At 45.0% G+C, this 27,236-nt stretch overlaps 1 protein-coding gene across 1 annotated transcript in view; it reads right to left on the bottom strand.

Annotated features, from left to right (window-relative positions):
• LOC147115225 (collagen alpha-1(XXI) chain-like) overlaps positions 1-25,924 on the bottom strand; it is a 42,403-nt gene extending 16,479 nt beyond the window's left edge. The window contains exons 1-4 of the mRNA XM_085993992.1: positions 25,355-25,924; positions 14,912-15,004; positions 12,647-13,207; positions 786-951 (exon numbers count right to left, since the gene is read on the bottom strand). Coding sequence (XP_085850118.1) covers positions 786-951; positions 12,647-13,207; positions 14,912-14,999 — 815 coding nt within the window. The 5' untranslated portion in view covers positions 15,000-15,004; positions 25,355-25,924. The remainder of the gene's footprint in view (positions 1-785; positions 952-12,646; positions 13,208-14,911; positions 15,005-25,354) is intronic.
• Between the last annotated feature and the right edge of the window lie 1,312 nt (positions 25,925-27,236).

Below are 27,236 nucleotides of genomic sequence, written 5' to 3'. Positions count from 1 at the left end.
AACATTTATAAACTCTCATCATAATATTCAGGACTTCCCGCGGAGCAGGCTCGAAGGGCCGAATGGCCTACTCCTGCTCCTATCTTCTATATCGTGATAATGTTCCATGTAACACAATTTCCTTTCAACTATCCCTACAGATTATGCTCCTCATGAAGAAATCCCTTTGTTTAATGTTATAAATCTTGGAGAATTATAACTAGTCTCTTCTGAAATAAATGCTGCAGTTTTAAATCTTCAATTCACAATTTTCTTGGCTATTCAGAAACATTTTGGTCAAGTTGCAAGATTTGCAGAGGTCCAAGAATAAAAATAGCGGGAGTTGCCCCAGGATCAGTCAGTTCAAACATGGTGATAATGTAGTGGTTAATTACATCAAAGCAAGGTGCCAGCCAAAGTGTAGCTCTTTACTATTTCAACCAGTTGAAAACCTTGACCTCAGGTGTGTTTTTGCCATGCTATAACAAGGATTTGATTCATTTTTTCCACATTTATTTTGTAAACTAGAATATGCTTAGGCACAGATTGTTACTATTATGAATCTTATGATCCATGAAGAAAGACTCATGAAATAACACTGGACGGCCAGCTGGTGGCGCCGTCCAAGGAGTATAAATACTCGGGTGTGGGCCCAGCTTTCCCAGGACATTTTGTAAACAGGAACTAGTGAAAGATAACTAGACCTCCATGTTTTAAAACAAGTTGATTAAAGCCTTGCTTTATACTCAAACCAAGTGCGTAGTGAGTTTTATTACATCAGTTACATCTTCAACTGCAAACCATACCTGGTATTCTCTGTCACATCTGTTTCAGATGTCAATAGAAAACCTGCTTCTGTGGTCAATGATCCGGATATTTCCTGAGCTTTTTGCAGTATTTTAAAGCCCAGCATCAGTTCAAAACCTTTCTCATCACGTGCAGCTACAGGGATTCTTGTAGGACATACCGATTCTGATGAACAAATCAGATAAAATGAGGACAATATTGTTCTGTATAGGAACTACCTTCATATTTTTAATGTACACTTACTTTAATTTTAGATTTACATGTACTGTACTTTGTTTTCCCTATCTCGTCCTTATGTTGTCTCCTTTTATAGGGCATGTCAACCAAAATTCAATGTTTCCTGGCTCAGGTGGAGGCAAGTCGCTGGCTCCCAGAATTCTTCCAATGTTTCGCTATAACCAGCTTGTTAGGAAGTGCGAGATGGAAATCCGAATTAACTCTCATTGTAGGACCCCGTTTGTAATATTCGGGTACAAATGGACGGCACATGCAACCGCACACGTTCCGCCCAGCGGCCTTGCCAGCGGTCCTCAAAAGGGTGACAGCTCAAGAAAAGCTCCGAATTATTTGGTGGGCGAATTTTTGTGGGGCCAGCGGTATTGGAGAGTTGCTACTGGCTCCATAAAACTACTGTGGCCCCAGATACAGCTCAATAGCTCAGCGGAACAGCATAAAATAAATTACTGTTATCCAAACCTGTTATCCAAACGTGGATTCAAGTTCCTGGGACACTGGAACCGGTTCTGGGGGAGGTGGGACAGTTCAAACCGGACGGTTTACACCTGGGCAGGGCTGGAACCGATGTCCTGGGGGAGTGTTTGCTAGTGCTCTGGGGGAGGATTTCAACTAAAATGGCAGGGGGTTGGGAGCCTGAGCAGGGAGACAGAGGAAGGGGAAACAAGGATAAAAGCAAAAGATAGGAAGGAGAAAAACAAAAGTGGCAGTCAGAGAAATCAACGGTTTAAATCAAACGTGGCCACAGTAAATAATAATTCTAACAGGTCTAAGCGTTAAAAAAACAAGCCTGAAGGCTTTGTGTCTTAATGCGAGGAGCATTTGTAATAAGGTGGACGAATTGGCTGCGCAAATAGAGGTAAACAAATATGATTTGGTTGGGATTACGGAAACGTGGCTCAAGGATGGCCAAGGCTGGGAACTCAACATCCAGGGGTATTCAATATTCAGGAAAGATAGGCAAAAAGGAAAGGGAGGTGGGGTAGCATTACTGGTTAAAGAGGGGATTAACACAATTGTAATGAAGGATATTAGCTCTGATGATGTGGAATCTGTATGGGTAGAATTGAGAAATACCAAGGGGCAGAAAACGTTAGTGGGAGTGGTATATAGACCTCCAAACAGTAAGGCGGAGGTTGGGGATGGCATTAAAAGGGAAATTAAAGAAGCATGCAATAAGGGCACAGCAGTCATCATGGGTGACTTTAATCTACATATAGATTGGGCTAACCAAATTAGTAACAATACAGGTAGACTACCCTTTATCCGGACTTCTGAAAACCGAAACCCTCTAAAAACCGAAGGTTTTTTTCGTTCAGCGTAAGTCGTGCGTACGAACGAAAAAACCTTCGGTTTTTAGAGGGTTCCGGTTTCGGAAGTTCGGATAAAGGGTAAGTCGTGCGCACGACCCCCCGCCGACCCCCCCGGCCCCGACAACCGCCGACCCCGCCAGCCCCGACAACCGCCGACCCCCCCGCGGACCCCGCCGGCCCCGACAACCGCCGACCCCCGCCAGCCCCGACAACCGCCGACCCCCCCGCGGACCCCGCCGGCCCCGACAACCGCCGACCCCCCCCGCGGACCCCGCCGGCCCCGACAACCGCCGACCCCCCCCGCGGACCCCCGCCGGCCCCGACAACCGCCGACCCCGCCAGCCCCGACAACCGCCGACCCCGCCAGCCCCGACCCCCCCCGCGGACCCCGCCGGCCCCGACAACCGCCGACCCGGCCAGCCCCGACCCCCCCACGGACCCCACCGGCCCCGACAACCGCCGATCCCCCCCGCCGCCCCCCCCGCAGACCCCGCCGGCCCCGACAACCACCGACCCCGCCAGCCCTGACAACCGCCGACCCCCCCGCGGACCCCGCCGGCCCCGACCCCCGCCGACCCTGACTGACTTACGCTGAGCGTCAGCGTAAGTCGTGCGCACGACCCCCCGCCGACCCCCCCGCGGACCCCCGCCGACCCCCCCGCGGACCCCCGCCGACCCACCTTCCGAAATCCGAAATTCTCCTTTATCCGAAACACGGCTGGTCCCGAGGTTTTCGGATAAAGGATAGTCTACCTGTACTGTGGAGGAGGAATTCCTGGCGTGTATACGGGATGGTTTCCTGAACCAATATGTCAAGGAACCAACCAGAGATCAGGCCATCTTAGACTGGGTATTATGTAACGAGAAAGGATTAATTAGCAATCTTGTTGTACGAGGCCACTTGGGTCGGAGCGATCATAATATGATTGAATTCTTCATTAAGATGGAGAATGAAGTAGTTGACTCAGAGACTAGGGTCCGAAATTTAAATAAAGGAAACTACGATGGTCTGAGGCGCGAGTTGGGTAGGATTGATTGGGGAATGTCACTCAAAGGGTTTACGGTGGATAGGCAATGGCAATCATTCAAAAACCGCATGGATGAACTACAGAATTTGTTCATCCCAGTTTGCATAAAAATAAAACAAAAAAGGTGACTCAACCGTGGCTAACAAGGGAAATTAGGGATCGCATAAGATCCAAGGAGAGGACATATAAATTGGCCAGAAAAAGTAATAATCCTGAGGATTGTGAGCAGTTTAGGATTCAACAAAGGAGGACAAAGGGATTAATTAAGAAGGGGAAAATAGAATATGAGAGTAAGCTTGCAGGGAACATAAAAACTGACTGTAAAAGCTTTTATAGATATGTGAAGAGAAAAAGATTGGTGAAGTCAAGCGTAGGTCCCTTGCAGTCAGAATCAGGGGAATTTATAATGGGGAACAAAGAAATGGCAGACCAACTAAATACATATTTTGGTTCTGTCTTCACAAAGGAGGACACAAATAACCTCCCAGAGATGCCGGGGAACATAGGGTCTGATGAAAGGGTGGAACTGAAAGAAATCAGTATTTGTAGGGAAATGGTGTTAGGGAAATTGATGGGACTGAAGGCCGATAAATCCCCAGGGCCTGATAATCTACATCCTAGGGTACTTAAGTGGCCCTAGAAATAGTAGATGCATTGCTGATCATCTTCCAACATTCGATGGAATCTGGAACAGTACCCATGGATTGGAGGGTAGCTAATGTTACCCCACTATTCAAAAAATATGGTAGAGAGAAAACGGGGAATTACAGACCAGTAAGCCTGACATCAGTAGTAGGGAAAATGCTAGAGTCTATTATAAAAGATGTAATAGCAGAGCACTTGGAAAACAGTGACAGGATCGGACAAAGTCAACATGGATTCACAAAAGGTAAATCGTGCTTGACTAATCTACTGGAATCTTTTGAGGATGTAACTGGTAAAATAGATAAGGGAGAACCAGTGGATGTGGTGTATCTGGACTTTCAGAAGGCCTTCGATAAGGTCCCGCATAAGAGATTAGCATGTAAAGTTAAGGCACATGGGATTGGGGGCAAGGTACTGACTTGGATAGAGAACTGGTTGGCAGACAGAAAGCAAAGAGTTGGAATAAACGGGTCTTTTTCCGAATGGCAGGCAGTGACTAGTGGGGTATCGCAGGGATCAGTCCTTGGACCCCAGCTATTCACAATATATATAAATGATCTGGACAAGGGAACTAGATGTAATATCTCCAAATTTGCAGACGACACAAAGCTGGGTGGGCGTGTGTGCTGTGAGGAGGATGTCCAGAAACTCCAGGATGATTTGGACATGTTGGGTGATTAGGCAGAAACATGGCAGATGCAATATAACGTGGATAAATGTGAGGTTATCCACTTTGGTGGCAAAAACAGGAAGGCAGATTATTATCTAAATGGCAATAGATTGGGAGAAGGGGAAGTGCAACGAGACCTGGGTGTCCTTGTGCACTGAAGGTAAGCATGCAGGTGTCACTGAAGGTAAGCATGCAGGTGCAGCAGGCGGTTAAGAAGGCAAATGGTATGTTGGCCTTCGTAGCGAGAGGGTTTGAGTACAGGAACAAGGATGCCTTGCTGCAGTTGTACAGGGCTTTGGTGAGACCACATCTTGAGTATTGTGTGCAGTTTTAGTCGCCTTATCTGAGGAAGGATGTTCTTGCCATGGAAGGAGTTCAGCGAAGATTCACCAGGCTGATACCTGGGATGGCAGGAATGACGTATGAGGAGAGATTGGGTCGATTGGACTTGTACTCGCTGAAGTTTAGAAGAATGAGAGGTGATCTCATTGAAACTTATAAAATTCTGACAGGACTGGACAGACTAGATGCAGGAAGGATGTTCCCGATGGTCGGGGAGTCCAGAACCAGAGGACACAGTCTAAGGATAAAGGGTAGGCCATTTAGGACAGAAATGAGGAGGAATTTCTTCACCCAGAGAGTGGTGAACCTGTGGAACACTACCACAGAAGGTGGTGGAGGCCAGTTCATTAAATATATTCAAGAAGGAGTTGGATATATTTCTTAAGGATAAAGGGATCAAGGGGTATGGGGAGAAAGCAGGGACCGGGTACTGAATTTGGATGATCAGCCATGATCGCATTGAATGGCGGAGCAGGCTCGAGGGGCTGAATGGCCTACTCCTGCTCCTCTCTTCTATGTTTCTATGTTTAGTAGATTTCTCGGGGAAATTACAATAGCTGGAGGTCCTTAAAGAGCAAAGGAAATTACTACAGCATCTCATCAGTCACAGTTCCAAAGGCTAGCAAGAAAATTTCAGTGCAAGGTAGGAACAGCCCTTTCCAGCAAAGTACAGTATTACTTCGCTGCAAAAGAAATATCCAGAGGTCATGGCAACTGGAAGTAGCAATAGGTGAAATATGATTTTACTTTTAAATAATGGAGTTGATTTTAACCCTACCCACTCAGCAGAAACCAGGTGGGTGGGCGGTTAAAATCGACCAGGTGATTTACCCGCTGATGTGCTGCCTGGTCCCTGCCATGTTCAAATTTAACCTGTCCTTCTCAGCAGGTGCAAAGGCACTCGCCTAAAGCCGGCATGGTCCTTCTGTAAATATGCAGCTTGGGGTCTGGTGACATCATCAGGACACAACTGCGGCTTTCCTGCCAGGTAAAGTCAAGTGAGAAGAGGATTGGAAGCAGAAGAGGCCATTCAAGATACGTATGTTTACTTTCCTCTGGGCCACACACGGAAAGTTTAGGCCTCCCATGCCTACGACAGTGACTATACTTCATTGGCTGTAAAGCACTCTGGGAGGTCCTGAGGTCATGAAAGGCACTATATGGATGCAAGTTTTTCTTTCTTTCTTTGATTTAAAATTTCACACAAATTTAGCTGTGAGAAGTGACATTGTGGAGCGAGCCAGGAAGCAAGGACAGCACTAACAAATTGGCAAACTCCACCACCGCCATCCAGTCTGAAAAGGCAAATGGGCAGGTCAGTGAGTCCTAGTGGGAATGTGGGTTGGCGTAGCGGGGTTAGGATGTACGCAGGCGCAAATCTTTACTTTTCTCTGAGTTTGCTAGTAATAGTGCCCGGGAGATTCATCTTCCATTCCGGGGGACTCCCAGACAATCCAAGAGGATTGGCAGCCCTACAAGGCAGGTGCAGAAAAAGGAACAATTCATTTCACAATCTTCCAGGTCAGATAGTCTGCTTAAGCATGCATCTCATGGGTTCTTCCTCATGCAGATAGCTCTTTGAGATAAAGAAAGACTTGCATGCTATAGCGCATTTCCCGACCTCAGGACGTCCCAAAGCACTTTACAGCCAATGAAGTACTTTTGAAGTGTAGTCACTGTTGTAATGTAGGAAATGCGGCAGCCAATTTGCGCACAGCAAGCTCCCACAAACAGCAATGTGATAATGGCCAGATAATCTGTTTTAGTTATGTTGGTTGAGGAATAAATGTTGGCCAGGACACCAGGGAGAACTCCCCCTGCTCATCTTCGAAATAGTGCCATGGCATCATTTACATCCGCCTGAGAAAGCAGGCGGGGCCTCGGTTTAAGGTGTCATCCGAAAGACGGCACCTCCAACAGTGCAGCACTCCCTCAGTACTGCACTGGGAATGTCAAGCTAGATCAAGTAGTAAGATTAAATCTTTGTCTAAGTTAGGTATGACCTACGTGTTGCTATTTGTTTTTTTCCCCCCCCATGTAGTATTTTTTTCCATGTAGTATTATTAGTGGGGCAAAACATCAGAAGTGCCTTCTTGTAACAAAATGGTACTTGGCACAGGCCTCTTGCTGTGATGGAATTAGAAAAGGTGTCTGACACAAATACTGGTGGTAATCTGCCAGAGCAGATCACCCGGCGGTGGTTGAACCTGTCTGATTTTCATCCCATTGATTTCAATTACTCCCATTGTATCTGCTAAGAAAAGTATTTACAAACTTGTTTATTTTCAGTTGGCCGGTTGAATTACTTTACAACAACAACTTGTATTTATATAGCACCTTTAACATAGTAAAAAGTCCCAAGGCGCTTCACAGGAGTATTGAAAGACAAAAAATTTGACACCGAGCTACATAAGGAGAAATTAGGGCAGGTGACCAAAAGTTTGGTCAAAGAGGTAGGTTTTAAGGAACGTCATAAAGCAGGAAAGAGAGGTAGCGAGGCGGAGAGGTTTAGGCAGGGAATTCCAGAGCTATGGGCCTAGGCAACAGAAGGCATGGCCGCCAATGGTTGAGCGATTATAATCAGGGATGCTCAAGAGGGCAGAATTAGAGGAGTGCGGATGTCTCGGGGGGGGGGGGGCGGGGGGGGACGTGGGGCTGAAGGAGATTACAGAGATAGGGAGGGGCGAGGCCATGGAGGGATTTGAAAACAAGAATGAGAATTTTGAAATCGAGGCGTTACTTAACTGGGAGTCAATGTAGGTCAGCGAGCACAGGGATGATGGGCGAACGGAACTTGGTGTGAGTCAGGACACGAGCAGCCGAGTTTTGGATCACCTCAAGTTTACCTAGGGTAGAATGGGAGGCCAGCCAGGAGTGCGTTGGAATAGTCAAGTCTAGAGGTAACAAAGGCATGGATGAGGGTTTCAGCAGCGGATGAGCTGAGGCAGGGGCGCAGACAGGCGATGTTATGGAGGTGGATATAGGCGGTCTCAGTTATGCTGCGGATATGTGGTCAGAAGGTCTCAGGGTCAAATATGACACCAAGGTTGCAAACAATCTGGTTCAGCCTCAGACAGATGTTAGGGAGAGGGATGGAGTCAGTGGCTAGGGAACGGAGATTGTGGCAGGGACCGGAAACAAGGGCTTCGGTCTTCCCAATATTCACTCTTTCTGAAGGGGAAGATTTTTTTATTGGATTTGATATTGACAGCTTACAACACAACACATTTCAAGAGCATTTGAAAATAAACTATATTCAGCACAGAAAATGTTTCAACAAAATTGAAAATGAATATCTTAATATTTTGCCTGTACTGGAAGAATTATTTTTGTATGCATTAAGGGTGGCTATGCGCAGTTGTGGTTTCTGTGTAGATCCAGAATATTATCGCCGTTTCCTTCTGTACTGTCTGGCACCACTCATTTGGACAGGATATACCACAATTGAATATTTAAAGAAATGTATCACACGGATACTATAGGTTTCCTATCCACCCTACACACTAAAAATGAAATCCTTGACATCAGTAAGAAATCTGGGTTAGTCAACAAAAGAACCCTTACAGATACTGCCAAGTTTATTTTAAGCACTTTTTCTGCATGCCAGATTGGATTTAAGGACACCTTTATTCCCCAGTTTATTTCATTTTACTGTACATATGAGGGAGCTGTCAAGGATTTACAGTGAAGAACATAGGAACAAGAGTAGGCCATTCAGCCTCTCGAGCATTTTCTGCCCTTCGGTGAGATTATGACTGATCTGTATCCTAACTCCACACACCCGCCTAGGCACCATATCCCTTTATACCCACTATTCAGTTAGATATTCTCAGAGGGCAATCTTAATTTGAATTTGCATTTAAAATAAAGTATCTCACATGAGATACTTAATTTTAAAAGCAAATTCAATTTCCCCACTGCTCCGAGCGTTTCTCTCTGATCCCCCCTCCAAGAGTTGCTCTCTGACTTCCCCCCAGAGTTTCTCTCCGATTTCCCCCCCTCGAGAGTTGCTCTGACCCTCCCTCGAGTTGTTCTGACCGCCCCCCCAGAGTTTCTCTCTGATCCTCTAACCCCAAGAGTTACTCTCTGACCAGCCCCAGAGTTTCTGATTCCCCCCCCCTCGAGAGTTGCTCTGACCCTCCTTAGAGTTGCTCTCTCACCCCCCAAGAGTTGCTCTCTCGCTCCCGAGAGTTGCTCTCACCATCTCTCCGCCCCCCCCACCCCGAGTTGCTCTCTGACCCCGAGAGTTGCTCTCTCACCCCCTCTCCCCCCGAGAGTTGCTCTTTGATCTTCCCCCAACCCCCAACCCCGAGAGTTGGGCTCTCTGATCCCTGCCTCCCAACCCCGAAAGTTGGGATCTGATCCTTCCCCTTCCCCTCTCCCCACCCCCACCGAGAGTTGGGCTCTCTGATCCCTCAGTTGCCAAGAGTGGTTCTCATATCCCACCCCCGAGAGTTGTTCTCTGAACCCCCTCCCCACCCCGAGAATTAGGCTCTCTGGTCCCTCACCCCCGAGAGTTGCTCTCTGATCCCCCAACTGCCCGGAAAAGGTAGTCAATTCTTTATAATCTCAAACAAAAGCAGAAAAGGCTGGAATCACTCAGCAAGTGAAGCAGCTTCTGTAATCCGGGAGTGTTGGCAACCCTGCCACAGACAGGCACTGGGAGCTGAAGGGCGGGAACCTAAATGCCATTTCACCCTCCACTTCAATGAATATTATCTGGGGGAAAAAATATTCATAAGGCAGGAAAAAAAGTCCAGCAGTGGCTTTGAATCACTTCAGTCCCAAAATAAGACGATAATTCCCAAATGGAAAAAGGAACTGATTGGAATATCAAAGTTAGGACAAGTACTTACCTAAAATAGTTACTACTGCAGCCAAAGCAGCTATTACCGCCTACAGTGCTCATACAGACTCCTGAGCAGCCTAACCTGCTGATGGAAATTCCCCACCCCATTGACCTGTGCCTATTGGCCTCCACGCCCGCCCGTCAAAGCTCCGCCCCCTCTCATTGATGCACTGGTGCTGCCCATCAACTCTACTTCTGATTTTCTCTGGAGTTGGTCACAGCAGCCCCCGGCAGATCTATCCTAAATTCCGGGAGACTCCCGGACAATCCAGGAGGGTCGGCAATCCTAGTGCGAACATGTGCAGGGGGTAGGGAGTGATGCTCTTTGGAAGGATTGTGTGCAAGTTCAAATTTTCAACCTAAACCCACGCCTGGATATTTTTATATTTGTCAGCAAATCCGCTGTTGTGGACATACTGCTGCAAATTTGCAACCATTATACGCTCTGGCTGCAATATCTTGTAAAGTATTTGGGAAACCTCCTGTGCTAAATGAGGAAGAGTGGCAAGAATGGGGATTATAAGAGAAAGGTAGCAAGGAGGAAGCCATGTTATCATAAGATGCTCCACAGGCTCAGAGTGAATTACCCTCAACAAGAAGGGATGCGTTCAGAAGTGTAGGCTGTCCAATGAGGTAGAAACTGAGAAATGCCAAATCCTGATAATGATATTTCTAGACACCAAGGAGAAGTGATAGCGGCACTGGCCAAGACAATCAACAGGAGGCAGCCAATGCATTATTCGGAGTGACAAAGTAGCCTTTTACCCCAACAATATAACTGCTGGGGGGAGGGGGGGCATTATCAGATTCAATGGATCTGGTAACAGTGTCAGTTTGGCTCAAAGTGTGAACTTGGCTTAATGGTAATACTGAAGGCTGTTAGAGGTTGTGGGTACAAGCCTTACTGCAGTACTTGAATACATAATGGCCCGTAATTTCCGATGCCTACGGGGGTGTACACGCTGTGTACGCACCCGTAGGGACATCGGAAATGCCGGTTTCAGGCATGCGAAGTGCATACGCTGAAAACCGGCATTTCCGATCTGTCAAGAATGCTCTCGACAGATCGGACGCCTGCCCTGGAGAAGGGCCTCTGCGGGGGGAGAGTTCCGCTTTCTGCAGAACCTCCACCCGCTGAAAACCCTTAGAAATCTAAGGCCTGCTTTTACCAGCATAAGAGTTGAAAAAAGTAAAAATAAAATCAAAAATTTTCACTCATTTATCATTTTAAAATACTTTAAAAAAAGATAAGTAAGTTTATTTTTAGCCCCATGTAAAACTTTATTTTTTTCAAAAAATTAAATTTTTGTTTAAAATATTTAATTTAATGTAATTTTAACTGATTTTAAAAATGTATTTAATGTTTTAGTGTCTTTTTTCAATGATCCCCATTCATACTTTTGACGGGTCTATCTGTCAGAAGTATGAAGGGGGATTCCCTTCTTTCATTGGCTCACCTGGCCCACATAATCCCAGGGACGCTTGCGAACCGCATGCGCCCCTGGGATACGTGGGCCCTGCGCATTTCGACTGTGGAGAGGCCCAGCATCGGAAGTGTCAGGACCTCGGGAGCCCTCAGATATTTTTCCGATAGGAGGCATCTGCGCGCAGGAAGCCTCCTATCGGAAATTACGGGCCAATGTAGACCGACACCTCGGAGCAGTATTGGGGCAGTGCTACATTGTCAGAGTTGCTTTCTTTCGGATGAGATGGTAAACCAAGGCCCCATCAGTCTGTTCAGGTAGATGGGTACGGTAGCCCAGTGGTTATGGTACTGGATCTATTATTCAGAAATAATTTGTGTTAAATTTACCGATTAATAAACATCTTTACTATAGATACATGTACGTTTCTGTGTTGCTCACTGTCGTGCTGCTATCTAGCCTTTTTATGTTGTGTAACTTGCATGAATAGGATTTCCTGTGGACATGTAACCTAATAAGCCTCCACACTGCAAAGATTTATGGCATAGGAGCTGAACTGCCAATTATCTGCAAAAGCCATAAAGTACACCATGAAAGGATTAATAGTGTGATACTAACCTTAATAAAATAAATCTAGGAACATTGGGAAGAGATGTAGTGATAAAAAAGGAAGAAGCTGAACACTAATTCAAAAGAATATTTCCCATTTTATACTTACCAATTTTTCTGTAAAATTAACAACAGGAGGAATGTTAGTGCTTTAGTTATCATGGATCTCAAGTTGCACTTCATGAAAATGTGTTTATTTTGCTCAATCCAACAGAAGTAAATGCATCCGTGCTTGTAGTCACAGTTATAAAGCAATGCGGAGTAATGGAAATCATTTAAAGAACCAAAGGATTTGTTGAGAAGTACCAGAGGTTTCACTGGATAAAATCCCACATTTTTATTCCTGTTTTCAATGATTGATTGCTAGGTGCAGCAGCTTTTTACCTTTTAGAATTTAGTTCTATCATCCCCTGTAAACACTTTACTATCATACACCTTCCTCCACCCAAGAGCGTGGGGCACTGTTAGCTGTGGAGTTCTCTATCTTTGCCTAGGTCGTTGCATAACTAGCTCATGGAAGGCACAATTCAAATAGATGGAGCTACAAAATGTCAGTTCTTTCCTGCCCAGTGATGACATGCTTTGCCTCCGGGCTGCACTATCCAGTTGCACAAAACTGGAAAAACTTGGGTGTTGTTGGTAAATTACAGCCACGAAACTTGAATACAAAAATGTTTTGTCAGAACGTGTCTGCACTACTACAAGCTCACCAAATATACCCATCGTTAAAATAAGTAAACGCTTACCTTCACATATCTTCTGCTGCATTGCTTCCTTAATTCTCTCTATAGTTTCATAGTCTTCAGCAAATATAACGTAAGTTGTAGAAGGTTTGTTGCCAATCATTTTAAGTTCTGATTCTGTTATTTCAGATCCAACTCCGACAGCAAACAGGATTATTTTGTCTACACGTGCTTCAACAGAAGCATCAACAACATCGTCCTGAGACTTTCCATCCGTGACAACAATGGCAATTTTGTTTTTAGCTGTCTTAAATCTTTGTGAAGAAGGGAAAACAGTCTCTGTTGCGAACTTAATAGCGCGGCCTGTTTGAGTATTTCCGCCAAGGTATTTAATACTTTCTATTCCAGCAATTAGTTCTTTATTGGTCAGGAATTGACCAAATGGAATCTCCAGACGTGGAGTGTCACTGTACTGGATAACAGCTACTTGCGTATATTCAGGTCCAATGTCAAATCCACTCGTGACATTAACTAGCCATGTTTTTGCTGTTTCAAAATTGTCGGATCCCACACTCCAGGATCCATCCATGATGAAAACCAAATCATTCACTGCTGTTCTGCATCCTATTGACAGAGTAAATGGGCTAAGAGTTTATTTAGAATCTGACAACATTAACCAATAAAACACCTAAATATTCAAGAGTGAAAGCCAAAAGGTTACTTTCACATTTGATACATTTTCTGACCAACAGTTCTTTTAAATCCATAGGGCAATTTGACCCAATGTAAAAGGATTTGAAAGCATAACTATTGCACTTTGCTCCACAATTAGATTTTATTGGGGTAGCCACTAAGTGTAAAGCCTTATGATTGTGTTAGGGAACAAACAACCAACAACATTTGATACTTGCTTGGTTCCTCTGGTCAAGTTGGTCACCATTTGCCCCAGACATCCAGTGACTTATCTCCAAAAATGGTAGCCATGGCCTCCAAAGAGGAGAAAAAGTAGCGCTGTCCACACTAAGTATAATTGTTAGACATTAGAAATATTTAGTAAAGTACAGGAAATTAATTGATTTTGGGACTATCATTTTTTTCAATAAGTCAATATAATATATTCACAACTCCTCTGATAATGGAGCTGCCTATGCCAGCCTATAACAGGATCTGGACAACATCTAAATTTGGGCTGACAAGTGGCAAGTAAGAATCATGCCACATGTCAGCAAATGACCATCTCCAAAAGGACAAAGCCCAACCACCTCCCCCACCCCCCAACCTTCAACAGCACCACCACCTATTCCCCTACCATTAACATCCTGGGGGTCAGAATCTTAATGCTACCAATACCATAGCTACAAGCTGGGCAGAGGCTGGGTACTCTGTAATGAATGGCTCACCTCCTGTCCCCAATCCACCATCTACAAGGCTCAAGTCAGGAATGTGATGGAATACTCACCACTTGCCTGGATGGGTGCAGTTGCAACAACATTCAAGAAGCTCAATATCATCCAGGTTAGAGAAGCTTGCTTGATCAGTGCCCCTGCCACTGAACTCAATATCCAACCCCTCTACCACCAGCACATTGCGGCTGCAATATGTACCACCTATAGGATGCGCTGCAGAAACTCGCCAAGCTTATTTGAACAGTAACTCCCAGCCTAATGAGATCTACCACCGAGGATGAGAGCAGCTACATCATAAGAACACCATCACCTCCAATTTCCGCTCCAAGTCTCACACCATCCTCACTTGGAGTTATATCACCATTCCTTCACTGTTGCTGGGAATTTCTTACCTACCACCATATGGAAGCACTACCACCATAAGGACTGCAGCAATTCAAGGATGAGGCTCGCCACCACCTTCCCGGGCACTAGGCTTGGGCAATAAAGGTGGCACTGCCAGCATCACTCACATTCAGAGAACAAGTTTTAAAAATTATACTGGTGGCATAATTAAATTATTCTTGTATCCAGACTAGAAAGTGTTTCACATAAAGTTTACAACCCCTGTTTCTATGTTCGCTCTTTGTCAAGCACCACAGGAACCATAGGTAAGAGGCACACTATTCTTCAATAAAAACATGGAAATACACAGTGCCCTATGCTTTCTATAAAACAGGGCTGAAAAGTACCACATGTTTCTTTAGTTTTGTCTAACATTCTGATGTGCTTTGGACATGTAATATAATAAAATCACAGTATAATTTCAGGATATCCAAGCAATGATTGTATTAGCTACCATATAAATTACAGCCTATGATATGAGACTTATCTCACGTCTTTGACTGGGTCATAGTCCTGACATGCTACATACAGTTCTTACCTGCTCTTACGTTTTCATCTGGCAGAGCCCCACTAAATAAATCAGATGACAAATAGATCACTAAAACTCGTAATATGCATGACTTCATTGTACCTAAGAAGCAAAGGAAAACAAATATTTTATTGATATATGCTACAGTTCTAAGCATATTTTGTGAATCTGACTGCTGAGTAGACTGCATGAGGAACTAAAATCCTAATCAAATAGTCCTATATAAACTAGTACTAAAACTCTACAATATTTCTACAAGGCGCCTCATAAAAGCATAATTTTAAAAAACTTGTTAATGTCAGTATTAACTACAAGCTAGCACACCAAAAATTATTTAGGTATATGTCTGTTATGTACCTGCGAGTCTTGCATACCCTTATCTATATCACAACTCATTTGGATATGTAAATGTTTGTATGTGTGAGTGATGTGTGATCCAATATGTATCTTAGCTTACCCAGATATGTGGGCTTCACACAATAACATTCTACCAAAAAAAGCACGTTACTCACAGTTACTTAACTCTTAATTTAATCAAGACTATTTCTTTTTCGATTGAAGAAAAAGCTTTATACTTAAGACTTTTTTTTAACAAAATCAAAATATTTAGTCAAAGGAATTCAGAGCATGTATAGAGAAAGTCTGACCCCTAACCCCTGGAGCACTAGCTCTTACTAATTTAAGGTGAAGGTTTTCAGCCACGGTCAACCTCAGTTCCACTTAACCTGTTCGGCAGTGGGTCAGTGAGCTATCAGAGATTGCAGAATCTTTCCCCCATTGTGATATTCCTTACAGCAAGAATTCTCAATTACGCTGGGAGTGCCTCATCTGAGCCAGGTATAGGATAATCATTCTTCTGGTCATGGGAAAAGGGACAGAATCTACCACACCAACACCATAGGTGGTAGAACTTCTTTGGATTGCCTGGGGTAGTGACACCTCTCATAGACACTGCTAAGTCCCAAAAAGATGTTCCAGCATCCTGGTGTAATTGCAACTCCTTTTTTTCAATTCTGTTTTTGTCTCATTCTTATCACTTTCTCGAACATTATCGACCCTACTTCGCCTCCACATCCTTTTGGTTGCTCAACTCCTCAGCGAATCCTTTCCCCACTCTACTTTTGTTTTCCCTCAACTCTGTTTTAACTTCCCTCGCTACTTTATCATAGCTTAAACTGTTCAGAGGCTGCTCCTATTGAACAGTACAATGGTCAAATGCAGTTTAGTGGCACAATCTGATTCTATGGGGCATAAATCAATTAGTAGCATTGGAAAGATATCCCATCAACAGATGATAATCCCAGCATTGCAAAAACTACAACTAAATGGTACTTTTATCATGCAGTTAGGTTTAGTGGCATCAGGATTGGTCACATGGCATGTCATAGAATCATAGAATAGTGCTGCACAGAAGGAGGCCATTCCGCCCATCGAGTCTACGCCGACTCTTTCAAAGAGCAACCCAGTTAGTCCCACTCCCCGGCTCTTTCTCCAGATCCCTGCCATTTTTTCTCCTACATGTAGGATATTCCAACTCCCTGACATATTTCAGCTGTGATATTGATATTGTAAATGTTACAATACTACCTAAATGTTTACAACCTAAAAGATTAACAATCAAAAGCAGCCTTTGCGACACCCAAACCACATCCCCTGTAGATATTCCTTCATCTTCTCACTTTTCCCTTCACTTCTCCAGTATTCCTGGCACCTTCTCAAATACTGTCCACCTCTACCTCCATCCATCTCACCCTCATCTGCTGCTTATCCAAGAAACTCAAGTATCACTTTTTTCTGATACATTGGAGGTACAAATTGGTATGTGTTGTGCCAGTGAGGCAGGCGGCCTGAAATTGTTTTTACCATTGTGCAATCTGACCAGCAGTGGAGGTATGACCAGCGTTGGCAGCTCACCCCAATTAATCAGATGAGGCCCAAGGACAAATTTCTATCGATCCTCAGGCCTCTTGGTTTGTGTGCGCTGCAGTGTCGTCTGACGGGTCCAGACTAATTTCTACCCCATTCTTCTTTCAATTTTCCTCTTGCACTTTCTACTATAATTTCCAATCCAAAAGGAGGTGTATGCGCTTACTTCATTCTGATGTCCCTGTTGCTTGTCTTTGCTGTCTAAAATCATCGGACTTTGATCTGTGGTTAAAACATCTCCCTTTCATCACTAAATGTATTTGCTTTCTCGATTTCTCTCCTACTCTTCCTAATTATCCAAAACATTTTTACTTGCGGTCAAACAAAATTGAATCTAACAAATCCAAGTGCACCTCTGCTAAAATTGTTATACTTGATCACCATCGATACTGACCATCACCACAAGTTCCACTTTTCTTTTACTGATTAGGTTGGCACTAATGCCAAGTCCTTTGCTATCTTGACCGACAATGGACAATGCATTAATCAGTCTATCTGTATCCTTGATAGAAATTCAGCTGATCTTCCAGGCTCTTTTCTCACCACCAATATGCCACCAGCTACAGTTGAGCTGCAATATGTGCAGGACAGACACTTGAGATACCCTAGAAGTGATACAGATTGCAAGAAACTACCTTAACTGGCTTAAACACAAATGAACAAAAAAAGTGGAGAAAACCCTTGGCGAGGAGCTACAGGAGTTCATCCAGGTGCACAGGTCTCAACTGATGTACACTGAAGAACTTTTCAAGCAAGTAGACACATATGATATGACTGGAACTCCCATGTACAGATCAAGTGCAGCCGAAATGTCAGAGTCACAATCCTCTGATATTATTCAAGGTGGGTCAAGCATAATCGAAGCAAGCATCAGCTCCTGCAGGACCTTCCAGTTTTGTAGTGCACAAAGGCAACATTTCTTCTCTATTCCCCAGCCTTTAAGTTGAATCAGGGAGCACAGAACAGCAGGCAGAGAGGTACCACATTAAGGAGTAAATGGTCCCAGAAGAGGGTAGCAACCTGAGGCATTTAGCACCTGGTTAATAGCCCCATTAACACTCGTCCGTGTGCACTTCCATTTCAGTCACTACATCTTCTATACTGGATTCATGGAATATACACTTAAATAAGTAAATTTATGCATTTGCACTCCTGGAGCAGAGTCTAAACTGCTGGGATTGTATATCAGCACTTTGGTGGCCACACAACCCATGATTTTCCATCCATTAGGTCCTGGGAAAGATTGTATCTAGCATGTGAGCTACAGAAGAGGCAGTTTTCTACTGCCAAGAAAAGTATGCTGAAATATTTAGCATGTATTTTTTTTAAACGGTCAACAGCTTGTTAAGACCAATTAAGTACCAATTGAAAATGTTTCCAAACAGCCTTAATTTTTTTATTCCAAATAACCAGTTGTTGTCTTCATGTTTTTCATGAAGGCTTTAAAGAGCAGTAACAAATAACTTAACTTGCTTCAGCAGAAATGAGTCATATTGCAATTGGTGACTTGTTTTTGGTGCACAGGCACCAGAGGCAGAGGACGGAAAGAGAAAGGAAGATTGAACAGCAATCTATCCGCCCCAGCAACAGATACCCACGGGAACATATTTACAGGGTCAGAGAAAACTACCTGCCATTCAGAACACTAAAGCAGGCAGAAGCAACAGTTCAGCAGGGATGTGGTTACCAAGTTGTGCCATCGCATACAAGTAGAGCTGAAGGGTCATTCCCCAGTTAGCACTCCCCCCGCCTTTGGCTCTGAATTTCTATGCCTCAGGTTGCCCCATAGGACCTGACGGGAGTCAACCATTGCTCCGCACAGCACTGCATTCATAGGGTCATGGAGACTCTTCTCGGTGACGACCACTTGTATATCCAATTTGGCAATGAACAGCAGGGCTTCTACAAAATTGCCAATTTCCCACGGGTGCGAGGATTGATAGATTGCCCCCACTTAACCATTAGACCTCCATCAGTCGAAGCGATGCCCTATCATTGGGAGGTCCAATAGTCAAAACCACGCCTTACCTTAACTGTAAAGGATTTTACTTGCAAAGCATGGAGATAGGTTATAGCTACACACTATCTCTTTTTAATGACTGCACACTAACTCTTTTTAATGAGGTCAGGAAATTGGATGAATGATAACTGGGTGAATCCGGCTGCACACTGCACTTATGGCTAATGACATCAGTCTGCAGTGTATACATGAGGGCATAGCAGCATTACAATGATTGCCATGTGGGGATAGGGTGCTCAATGAGCAGGCATTTGGCATCCTCGAGCAACAATTCCAATGCTTTGACTAATCAGGAGATACCTTACAGTAAAAAAGCAAAGGGCAGCACGGTGGCATAGTGGTTAGCACTGTTGCCTCACAGTGCCAGGGACCTGGGTTCGAATCTGGCCTCGGGCGACTGTCTGTGTGGAGTTTGCACATTCTCCCCGTGTTTGCGTGGGTTTTCTCCAGGTGCTCCGGTTTCCTCCCACAGTCCAAAGATGTGCGGGTTAAGTTGATTGGCTATGATAAATTGACCCTTAGTGTTAGGGGGATTAAATACGTGGGGTTACGGGGGTGGGATGTGTGTTGGTGTAGGGGTTACGGGGATCAGGTGGGATATGTGTCGGTGCAGGCTCGATGGGCTGAAATGGCCTCTATCTGCACTGTGGGGTTTCTGTGATTCTGTGATACTGCGGGTGCTGGAAATACTCAGCATGTCAGGCAGCATCTGTGGAGAGAGAAACAGAGTTAGTGCTTCAGAACTGGAAAAGGTTAGAGATGTAACGGGTTTTAAGAAAATACAGAGGCAGGGAAAGGGGGCGAGGAGGAAAGAACACAAGGGAAGGTCTGTGATAGGGTGGAAGGCAGGAGTGATTAAATAACAAAAGGGATGATGGTGCAAGGCAAAAGGAGAATGGAACAAGTAAAGAAACAAAAGATGGGTCTCAAGGAGGTGTAAATGGGAATATTAGAATCATCATCAACGGCTACCGTCCAAAAAAATAGAGGCAGAGGTCATGATCTGAAATTATTCAACTCAATGTTGAGTCCGGAAGGCTGTAAAGTGCCTAATCAAAAGATGAGGTGCTGTTCCTCAAGCTTACATTGAGCTTCACTGGAACAGTGTAGGAGGCCGAGGACAGAGAGGTCAGAGTGGGAGTGGAGCGGAGAATTAGGCAACCGGAAGTTCGGGGTCACGCTTGTGGACTGTACGGAGGTGTTCCGCAAAATGGTCACCCAATCTGCTTTTGATCTCCCCAATGTAGAGACGGCATCGTGAGCAGCAAATACAGTATACTTAATTGAAAGAAGTACAAGTAAATCGCTGTTTCACCTGGAAGGAGTGTTTGGGGCCCTGGACAGTGGGAAGGGAGGAGGTAAAAGGGTCACTGTTGCACCTCCTGCACTTGCACGAGAAGGTGCTGTGGGAAAGTGAGTGGGTGTTGGGGGTGATAGAGGAGTGGACCAGGGTATCGCGAAGGGAACGGTCCCTTCGGGATGCTGAATGGTGGTGGGATCACGCGAGGTGGCAGAAATGGCGGAGGATGATCCATTGAATGTGGAGGCTGGTGGAATGGAAGGTGAGGACAAGGGGAACCCTATTGTGATTTTGGGAGGGAGGGGGAAGGGGTGAATGTAGCAGTGCAGGAACTGGAACGGACATGGTTGAGGGCCCTGTCAACTACAGTGGAGGGGAATCCTCGGTTGAGGAAAAAGGAAAACATATTGGAAGCACTGGTATGGAAGGTGGGATCTTCGGAACAGATGCGGCAGAGAAACTGGGAGAGTGGAATAGTGTTCTTACAGGAAGCAACGTAGTCAAGGTAGCTGTGGGAGTCAGTAGACTTATAGTGGATATTGGTCGATACCTTACAGTATACCCTTGAGAAGGTAGCCAAAATTGTTATTGTGTGCTGCATGCTTCATAACATAGCCATCTGTAGAAACATCATCATGCAGCAAATTGATGAGTTTCAGCAATCAGGGGTAGAGCATGTGGCTGGAGATGCAGTCCTTGAGGATGTGCAGCTGCTTCCAGGAAGGCAACAGAGATAGCAGTTAACTGCTGCATTCTTCAACTAAACAATAATACAGGGGTAATTACAATGTGCTGTGAGTGACAATGGCCATCTCTTTTCCTCGTATACCGTAATAGTGGTAGATAGCGCGGCTAACTCTATTTTCTTGTTTTCCGCTCTTTCTGACCTCATTGACCCTGGATGATACTGGACATCAATATTCAAGTGATGAACAGCATCCCAGAACTTTAATCATGGGAAATTTCAATTTTCCAGTTACAACAGGCTCTGAGAAAACAGTAGAAGAAAACCTAAATGTTCATGTTCATGTGACGAGAAGGTGGGTGGGTGGATATTTTAAAAAGGGACAGGCTTTTGGGGCCTGGCCACGTTGAAAAAGAAGCACCCACTTTGTATGGGTGACTAGGTAGCTGTGGGTGGAGCCTTACCCAAGACCTACCATGGGATCTTATTATCATAATTTCCATATACTAACCAGGTTTTGACAGGACTACAGTGAGATACACTTTTTGAACTGGAAATTGAGACGACAACTCAAGTCGAGTTCATATCCTCAATTTTTGAACCAATTCGCACCACTAGTGAGGTCAGGTGTGCCATGCAGAGCCTTAGAACATTTACCCCTATATACCTGGATAAGGTATCCTATAACCATCTTTTTTTTTTAAACAAACAGCTTGTGTTTCTCTAGTCTTTCCTCATGGCACATCCCCTTTACACTTTGAATTAATCGTATTGCTCTTCTCTGCACCCTCTTCAATGCATACCTATGTCTTTTGTAGCATGGTGACCAGAACTAAACACAATGGCCTAGAAATTCACTAGCCTTAGCGCCGCTTTTGAGGCGCTAGAGGGACTAGCGCCAGAGTTATGGCCAGTTGAAAAATTCCCTGGGGCCCTAAAGCGGCGTTGCACCGGTAGCGCTGTGCCGGCACCGATGACGTCATCGGTGTGCGCAGCGTCCCGGTTGCCATGCCGACGGGCCCCAGCGCTGAAATTCAGTTGCGGCCGCCTCGCCCGTGGCAGCCGCAACTAAGACTCTGGCAACCGAGTCTTACACAAGTTAGCGCCGGCGCATTAAGGTCGCGCGGCGGCCGGCCGCTTTCCCGCCGGCCGCCTGCCCGCACCTCCCTCCCCGGACTCCTCCACCCCCCCCCCCCCGCGGAACAGATGCGTCTGGCCTGCAAGCCCGGCACTTGTCCGAGGTGCCGGGCTCATTTTTGAAAAAATCAAACGGCCAGCGATCGGGTGAAGGCAGCGCCTCCTTAACGGGAGGAGGAGGCCTGCACTTCCCCAGCCTGCCGCACCGCATCGGGTGCCGCAGCGCCGGATTAGCGCCGCAATGCGGCACTCAGCGCCCATTGGGAGGCACTCACGCCCGCCAGTAGCGCCGGCAGCCGTCTGGGCGCGGCGCTACTGAATTTTTGGCGCGCGCAAGGGAATTAGCGCCGGCGCTAAATTTCCGGCGCTAAAGCCCTGGCGCGGCGTCAACTCAATTTCTAGGCCAATATCCCAAGTAGGTAATGACCAGATCCTGCAAAGCCTTAATGTGGTTTCTGGAGACTTGTACTATACAGTTCTGGCTATCTGTCCTTTATTTAAACTTAAGCATACAGTACACAAGTACCCTTACATTAATATAAGTAAATATTGAATACATTAAAGTTGCATCAATATTTTTTCATGAAAAATTAATGAAAATCCAAACTGCTTTGCACATAACAATGGGGCAAAAGAATCATCATAGAATCATAGAAATTACAACACAGAAGGAAGCCACTTGGCCCATCATGTCTTTGCCTCTGCCATGTTTTTGTCAGTCGTGGTAGCACTCTCACCTCTGAGTCAGAAGGTTGTGTGTTCAAGACCCACTCCAGAGACTTGAGCACAAAATCTACTGAGGGAGTGCTGCACTGTCGGAGGTGACACCTTTCAGATGAGACATTAAATCGAGGCCCCATCTGCCCTCTCAGGAGGCTGTAAAAAATCCCATGGCGCTATTCAAAGAAGAGCAGGGGAGTTCTTCCCGGTGTCCTGGCCAATATTTATCCCTCAACCAACATCACTAAAACAGATGATGATCTGGTCATTATCACATTGCGGTTTGTGGGACCTTGCTGTACGCAAATTTGCTGCCGCATTTCCTGCAATACAATAGTGACTACACGTCAAAAGTACATCATTAGCTGTAAAGTGCTTTGGGACATCCTGAGGCAGTAAAAGGCGCTATATAAATGCAAGCCTTTCTTTTTACCAGCTCTTCAACTGGAGCTATAAGGGTAGAAATTGCAACCAATCTGCACAGGTGTTGGTCCCACTGTTAAATTTGGGGGCGGTGCCTAAACCAGGTGTCAGGCCTCTTAAATGTGTTAATGAGGAGCCTAACACATGTTGAAGGGCCCCTCTACAAAATGTTTTCCCAATGAGCGGGGCAGGCAGGATTCTTCAGCCTCCCTTGTGGCCGCCAACTACAGGCAAGTTTTTTTAAATTAAATTTAAAACCCTTTCTGTGGAGCCATGAGGAGCAGGAGTGCTCCCCCCGACTCCACAGGCCTGGCCATCAGCCGTCCCCCATTGCCCGATCCAACCCCCTCCCAGAACAGACTTGAAGGCTGCAGCCAGCAGCCTGAAATTTGTGGGGCAAGCTGCCTGTGGAGGTGCAACAGGGGCTGGCAGCTCATCCCGAAGATGTAGATGTGACCTGGGGCCCAATTCAGGCCCAGAATAATTTCAACCCCATTGACTCCCATCCTATTTCCCTACATTCCTTTTTATCTTCTTTCTATTCAAGCTATTATCCAATTCTCTTAAATGATGTGACAGTCTTTGTATATGGTAAAGCATTCCATGCTCCAACAGCCCTCTGTGTAAAGAAAATATCCCCTAACCTCTTCCTTCACTCTTCTAGTGATAATTCTCACTCCAGGTCCCCCTTGTTGCCAATCTATCAACCAGTGGATATAACATTTTACTATTTACTCTCTCAAAACCTTCCATAATTTCAAAAATATCCAATAGATTTCCCCCTTTGCCTTCTCCAGTCTAATAAAAAAGGCACAAATTTTCATGCCATTCTTCCTATTTCATACCCTTTGCATGGCTCTAACATCCTTCTTGTAAAGGAGTACTGAACTGCACACAAGACCCCAGCTGTGGTCTAGCAATGCCTTGCACAAATTCAACATCACTTTGTTGCTTTTGTATTCAAAAACTCCATGAAAAAACTCAGAATCCCATTTGCCTTTTAATGGCATATACTTCCAACTTTAAAGATATATATGTATGCTCCTAGATCTCTTGGTTAATAATCTTACAGATTAGGGTTTCACTGTTATTTATTCCCAAAATGTGTTACTTCACACTTTTCTATTTCAAACTGTAATTGCCACCTGTCTGCCCACTCTGTTTACCTGTCTACATCCTCCTGCACTCTTCTTCACATGCCCCCTTAATTTGATTGTTAGTAAGCTTTGATATCATTCCTCTTGTGTCCAAATTATTTATATAAATAGAAAACAAAAGTGGCCTTGGCACAGGTCCCTAGGACACACCACTGTCCATTATCCTGCCAATCTGAAACACATCCATTCCCCAAGCCATCAGCTACGTTCCTTTAATACCATGTAAAAATTTTGCAACAAGTCTCTCATGTGGCACCTTATAAAATACCTTCTGAAATTCCATATATACATTTACCACATTCCCTTTATCGATACATGCCATGATTTCCCTCAAAAATACTAGTTGTTAACTCAGCATGTCCTGCCGTTTACAATTGCATGCTAAATAGTAATTTTGTGCTTTAAAAAAATCCAGGCAACTTTAGTTAATTTACAAATTCTGCATTCTGTCCTGTTTGTACAAAATACCCTAAAAGCAAAACACTTAAATTTTGTGCTGTACTGGTAGGAAAAGGTGGTTGTCTTGGATTACTGAACAAGTCTTGTAGCAACACGTAGGCGACAACAGGAAGAAATCTGTCAAATGTTATTAAATTAATCCGATATCCATTTACAGGAATCGTGTTGTACTAACTGCACAAACTATCAACCGGAATTACTTGAACTGTAGCAAGAGTACTTAAAAATATCAATCCGAATGTTGGGTTGTAACAAGTAACAGAGTTGTATGCAATTGATTCTGGCAAACGACATCAGATGAACAGTTTCTTGAAAATGTTGGCAGAAAAGTATTTAAACAAGCATACTATTGTAAAACATAGTGGTCTTGTAGCCACAGTAATGTTAGCAAATAAAGAATCTGAGTGATGTATTCTATTCGCAAAATAATATATTACAAGTTGAATAACACTTGTTAATTCTAATTTATAATTTATATGGTAATTAATTAAATAGCACAACATTCCTATAAACAAAAAAAAGTTAGGCACTTTAATATCCACGTTTTCTTACTACAGGTACCTTAATTTTAAATAGTAATCCTTGACGGGAAGGACAGCATCTTTTCAGATAGTTACGCACTCACTGTTAAAGTCAGGCTGCACTCCTGAGTCTGAGATGCTGGCTCACTGATCCTCGTGCTGGGGCTCTGGTTGCTGCCCTCTGTCACTTCGCTGCTGAGGCACTTCAATGAGTTCTGGTGCTTTGCACTGCTGCTTGCAATTCAATCGCTGCACCCAACAACTCTCTGGTCTCTTTATGCCCTGTCACTCTGCATCCCTGTCACTATACCTGATTGTCCTCTCTCTAGGTACTCAGTATATACTTTTGGTGACTAGTCAATCCCTGCAAGTCTATGTACACCTGATCTCTATGTGTGTTGTGTCCACTTGTGCGCCTGCTCTTTCTCTCTCTCTCTCTCTGTCAGTCTCCCAGCACTCAAATATTTCACTCACTGTGCGTTTCCTTTGCACTCTATTGCTTTCTCCCTAGTCTTTCTCTTTCGCACCCTTTCTATGTGTCTTTCTCAACACTCGGTCTCTTTCTTTCTGGTTTCTCTGCCCTGTGTATGCAGACACTCTCCAGTCTATTCTGCCTTCACCCTGTGCCCTGTGCCCTGAGAGCGCGCGCTCTCTCTCTCTCTCTGGCTGATCCCCGCGCGCCGCCGCACCAGAGCGTCCCGCGGTGGCGCGCTTTATAGCCCAGCCATTGTGAGCTCAGCCCCTCCTCCCGGCGGCACGCGCTCCCGGGCCCGGGCAGGTGGCGGCACGGACACGCGCTCCCGGGCTCGGGCAGGTGGCGACACGGGCACGCGCACCCGGGCAGGTGGCGGCGCGGGCACGCGCTCCCGGGCCCGGGCAGGTGCCGACACGGGCACGCGCTCCCGGGCTCGGCCCGTGTGCGGGTGTCGCTGTCACCGCGGGATGCGCCACACCGCCGCCTTTTCATGGTTCCACAGTACCTTGTCTGACCGAGGTTACCCCAGACCTTTCTCCGATGGTCGGTCACCGACCTGAAGCACTTATTAACTTTCTGGGGTTTTTTAAAAAAAAAATTGAGGTAATAATATATGCGCTCAGTTACACAAATATCAAATGGGATTGTGGCACGCTGTTCGGAGCAATTCTTGCTCGGTGAAGGATATGAAGTCCAGTGTACAACTGTTGCGCCTTCATGGTTGGAATGTGCAATATTAGACGGGGACAATATTTGTGGTAAAATCTAACAGGACTTGTTGTATACTGAAAGTAGTTAAACGTGTTAAATGTGGTTATCAGTGATTCAGAAGTTGGCACCCAGAGATCTTCGGTATTATTATTCGATGGTTATTTACAGAGTAGATCGAGATCCCCGGTCCAGATGGAAACTTAAAACGCCTCCGGCACTCGCAGATTACCGTATGGATTGGTTGCAATCGGATTGATTTTATTCTGTACATACATTGTGCCTCGGTAAAAAAAGAACGTTATATAATAGCTGATAAATAGAGTTAACCGTCCACTTCAGTGTAAGGGTGATCATTCTTTAAACAAATGTAATATTTTAGTTTCTAATTTGTGGTACGAGCTGCCACTTTTTGGGGGGGTTCTGCAACGGTAATACACACTCCGAGTGTCCAAAAAAAGCTCGGTTTTTGGACAGCATGAATGAAGTTCTCATTGCTGGGACTGGCGTTTTTGCCCCTCGGTACACAGCACCCGTCACTCCATCAGAGTTTCGGTAAATTACTTCTACCGACAAGTCAAGCGGGATGTGGAAATATTGCGACTTTCCTTGAGGGAAACGAAACAGTTACAGGTAAATCAAAATGTTGATTATCAGTTATTGGTAAACGTGTCAATTCCTCAACAAGTTGTTTGCTGCTTGGATTTTCACTTGTGACCCGGGATCCCTTGGTAAGCACATTAAAAAAAACACTACTCTCGACCGCTGTCCTCTTGTGAAAGCAATCAGTAAAAGCTTCCGAT

The sequence above is a fragment of the Somniosus microcephalus genome, chromosome 7 (genome assembly GCF_052327205.1).
Source record: "Somniosus microcephalus isolate GS21.2 chromosome 7, FLI_Smic_1.0, whole genome shotgun sequence".
Taxonomy (NCBI): Eukaryota; Metazoa; Chordata; class Chondrichthyes; order Squaliformes; family Somniosidae; genus Somniosus; species Somniosus microcephalus.
This window is presented reverse-complemented; position numbering and strand designations above follow the sequence as displayed.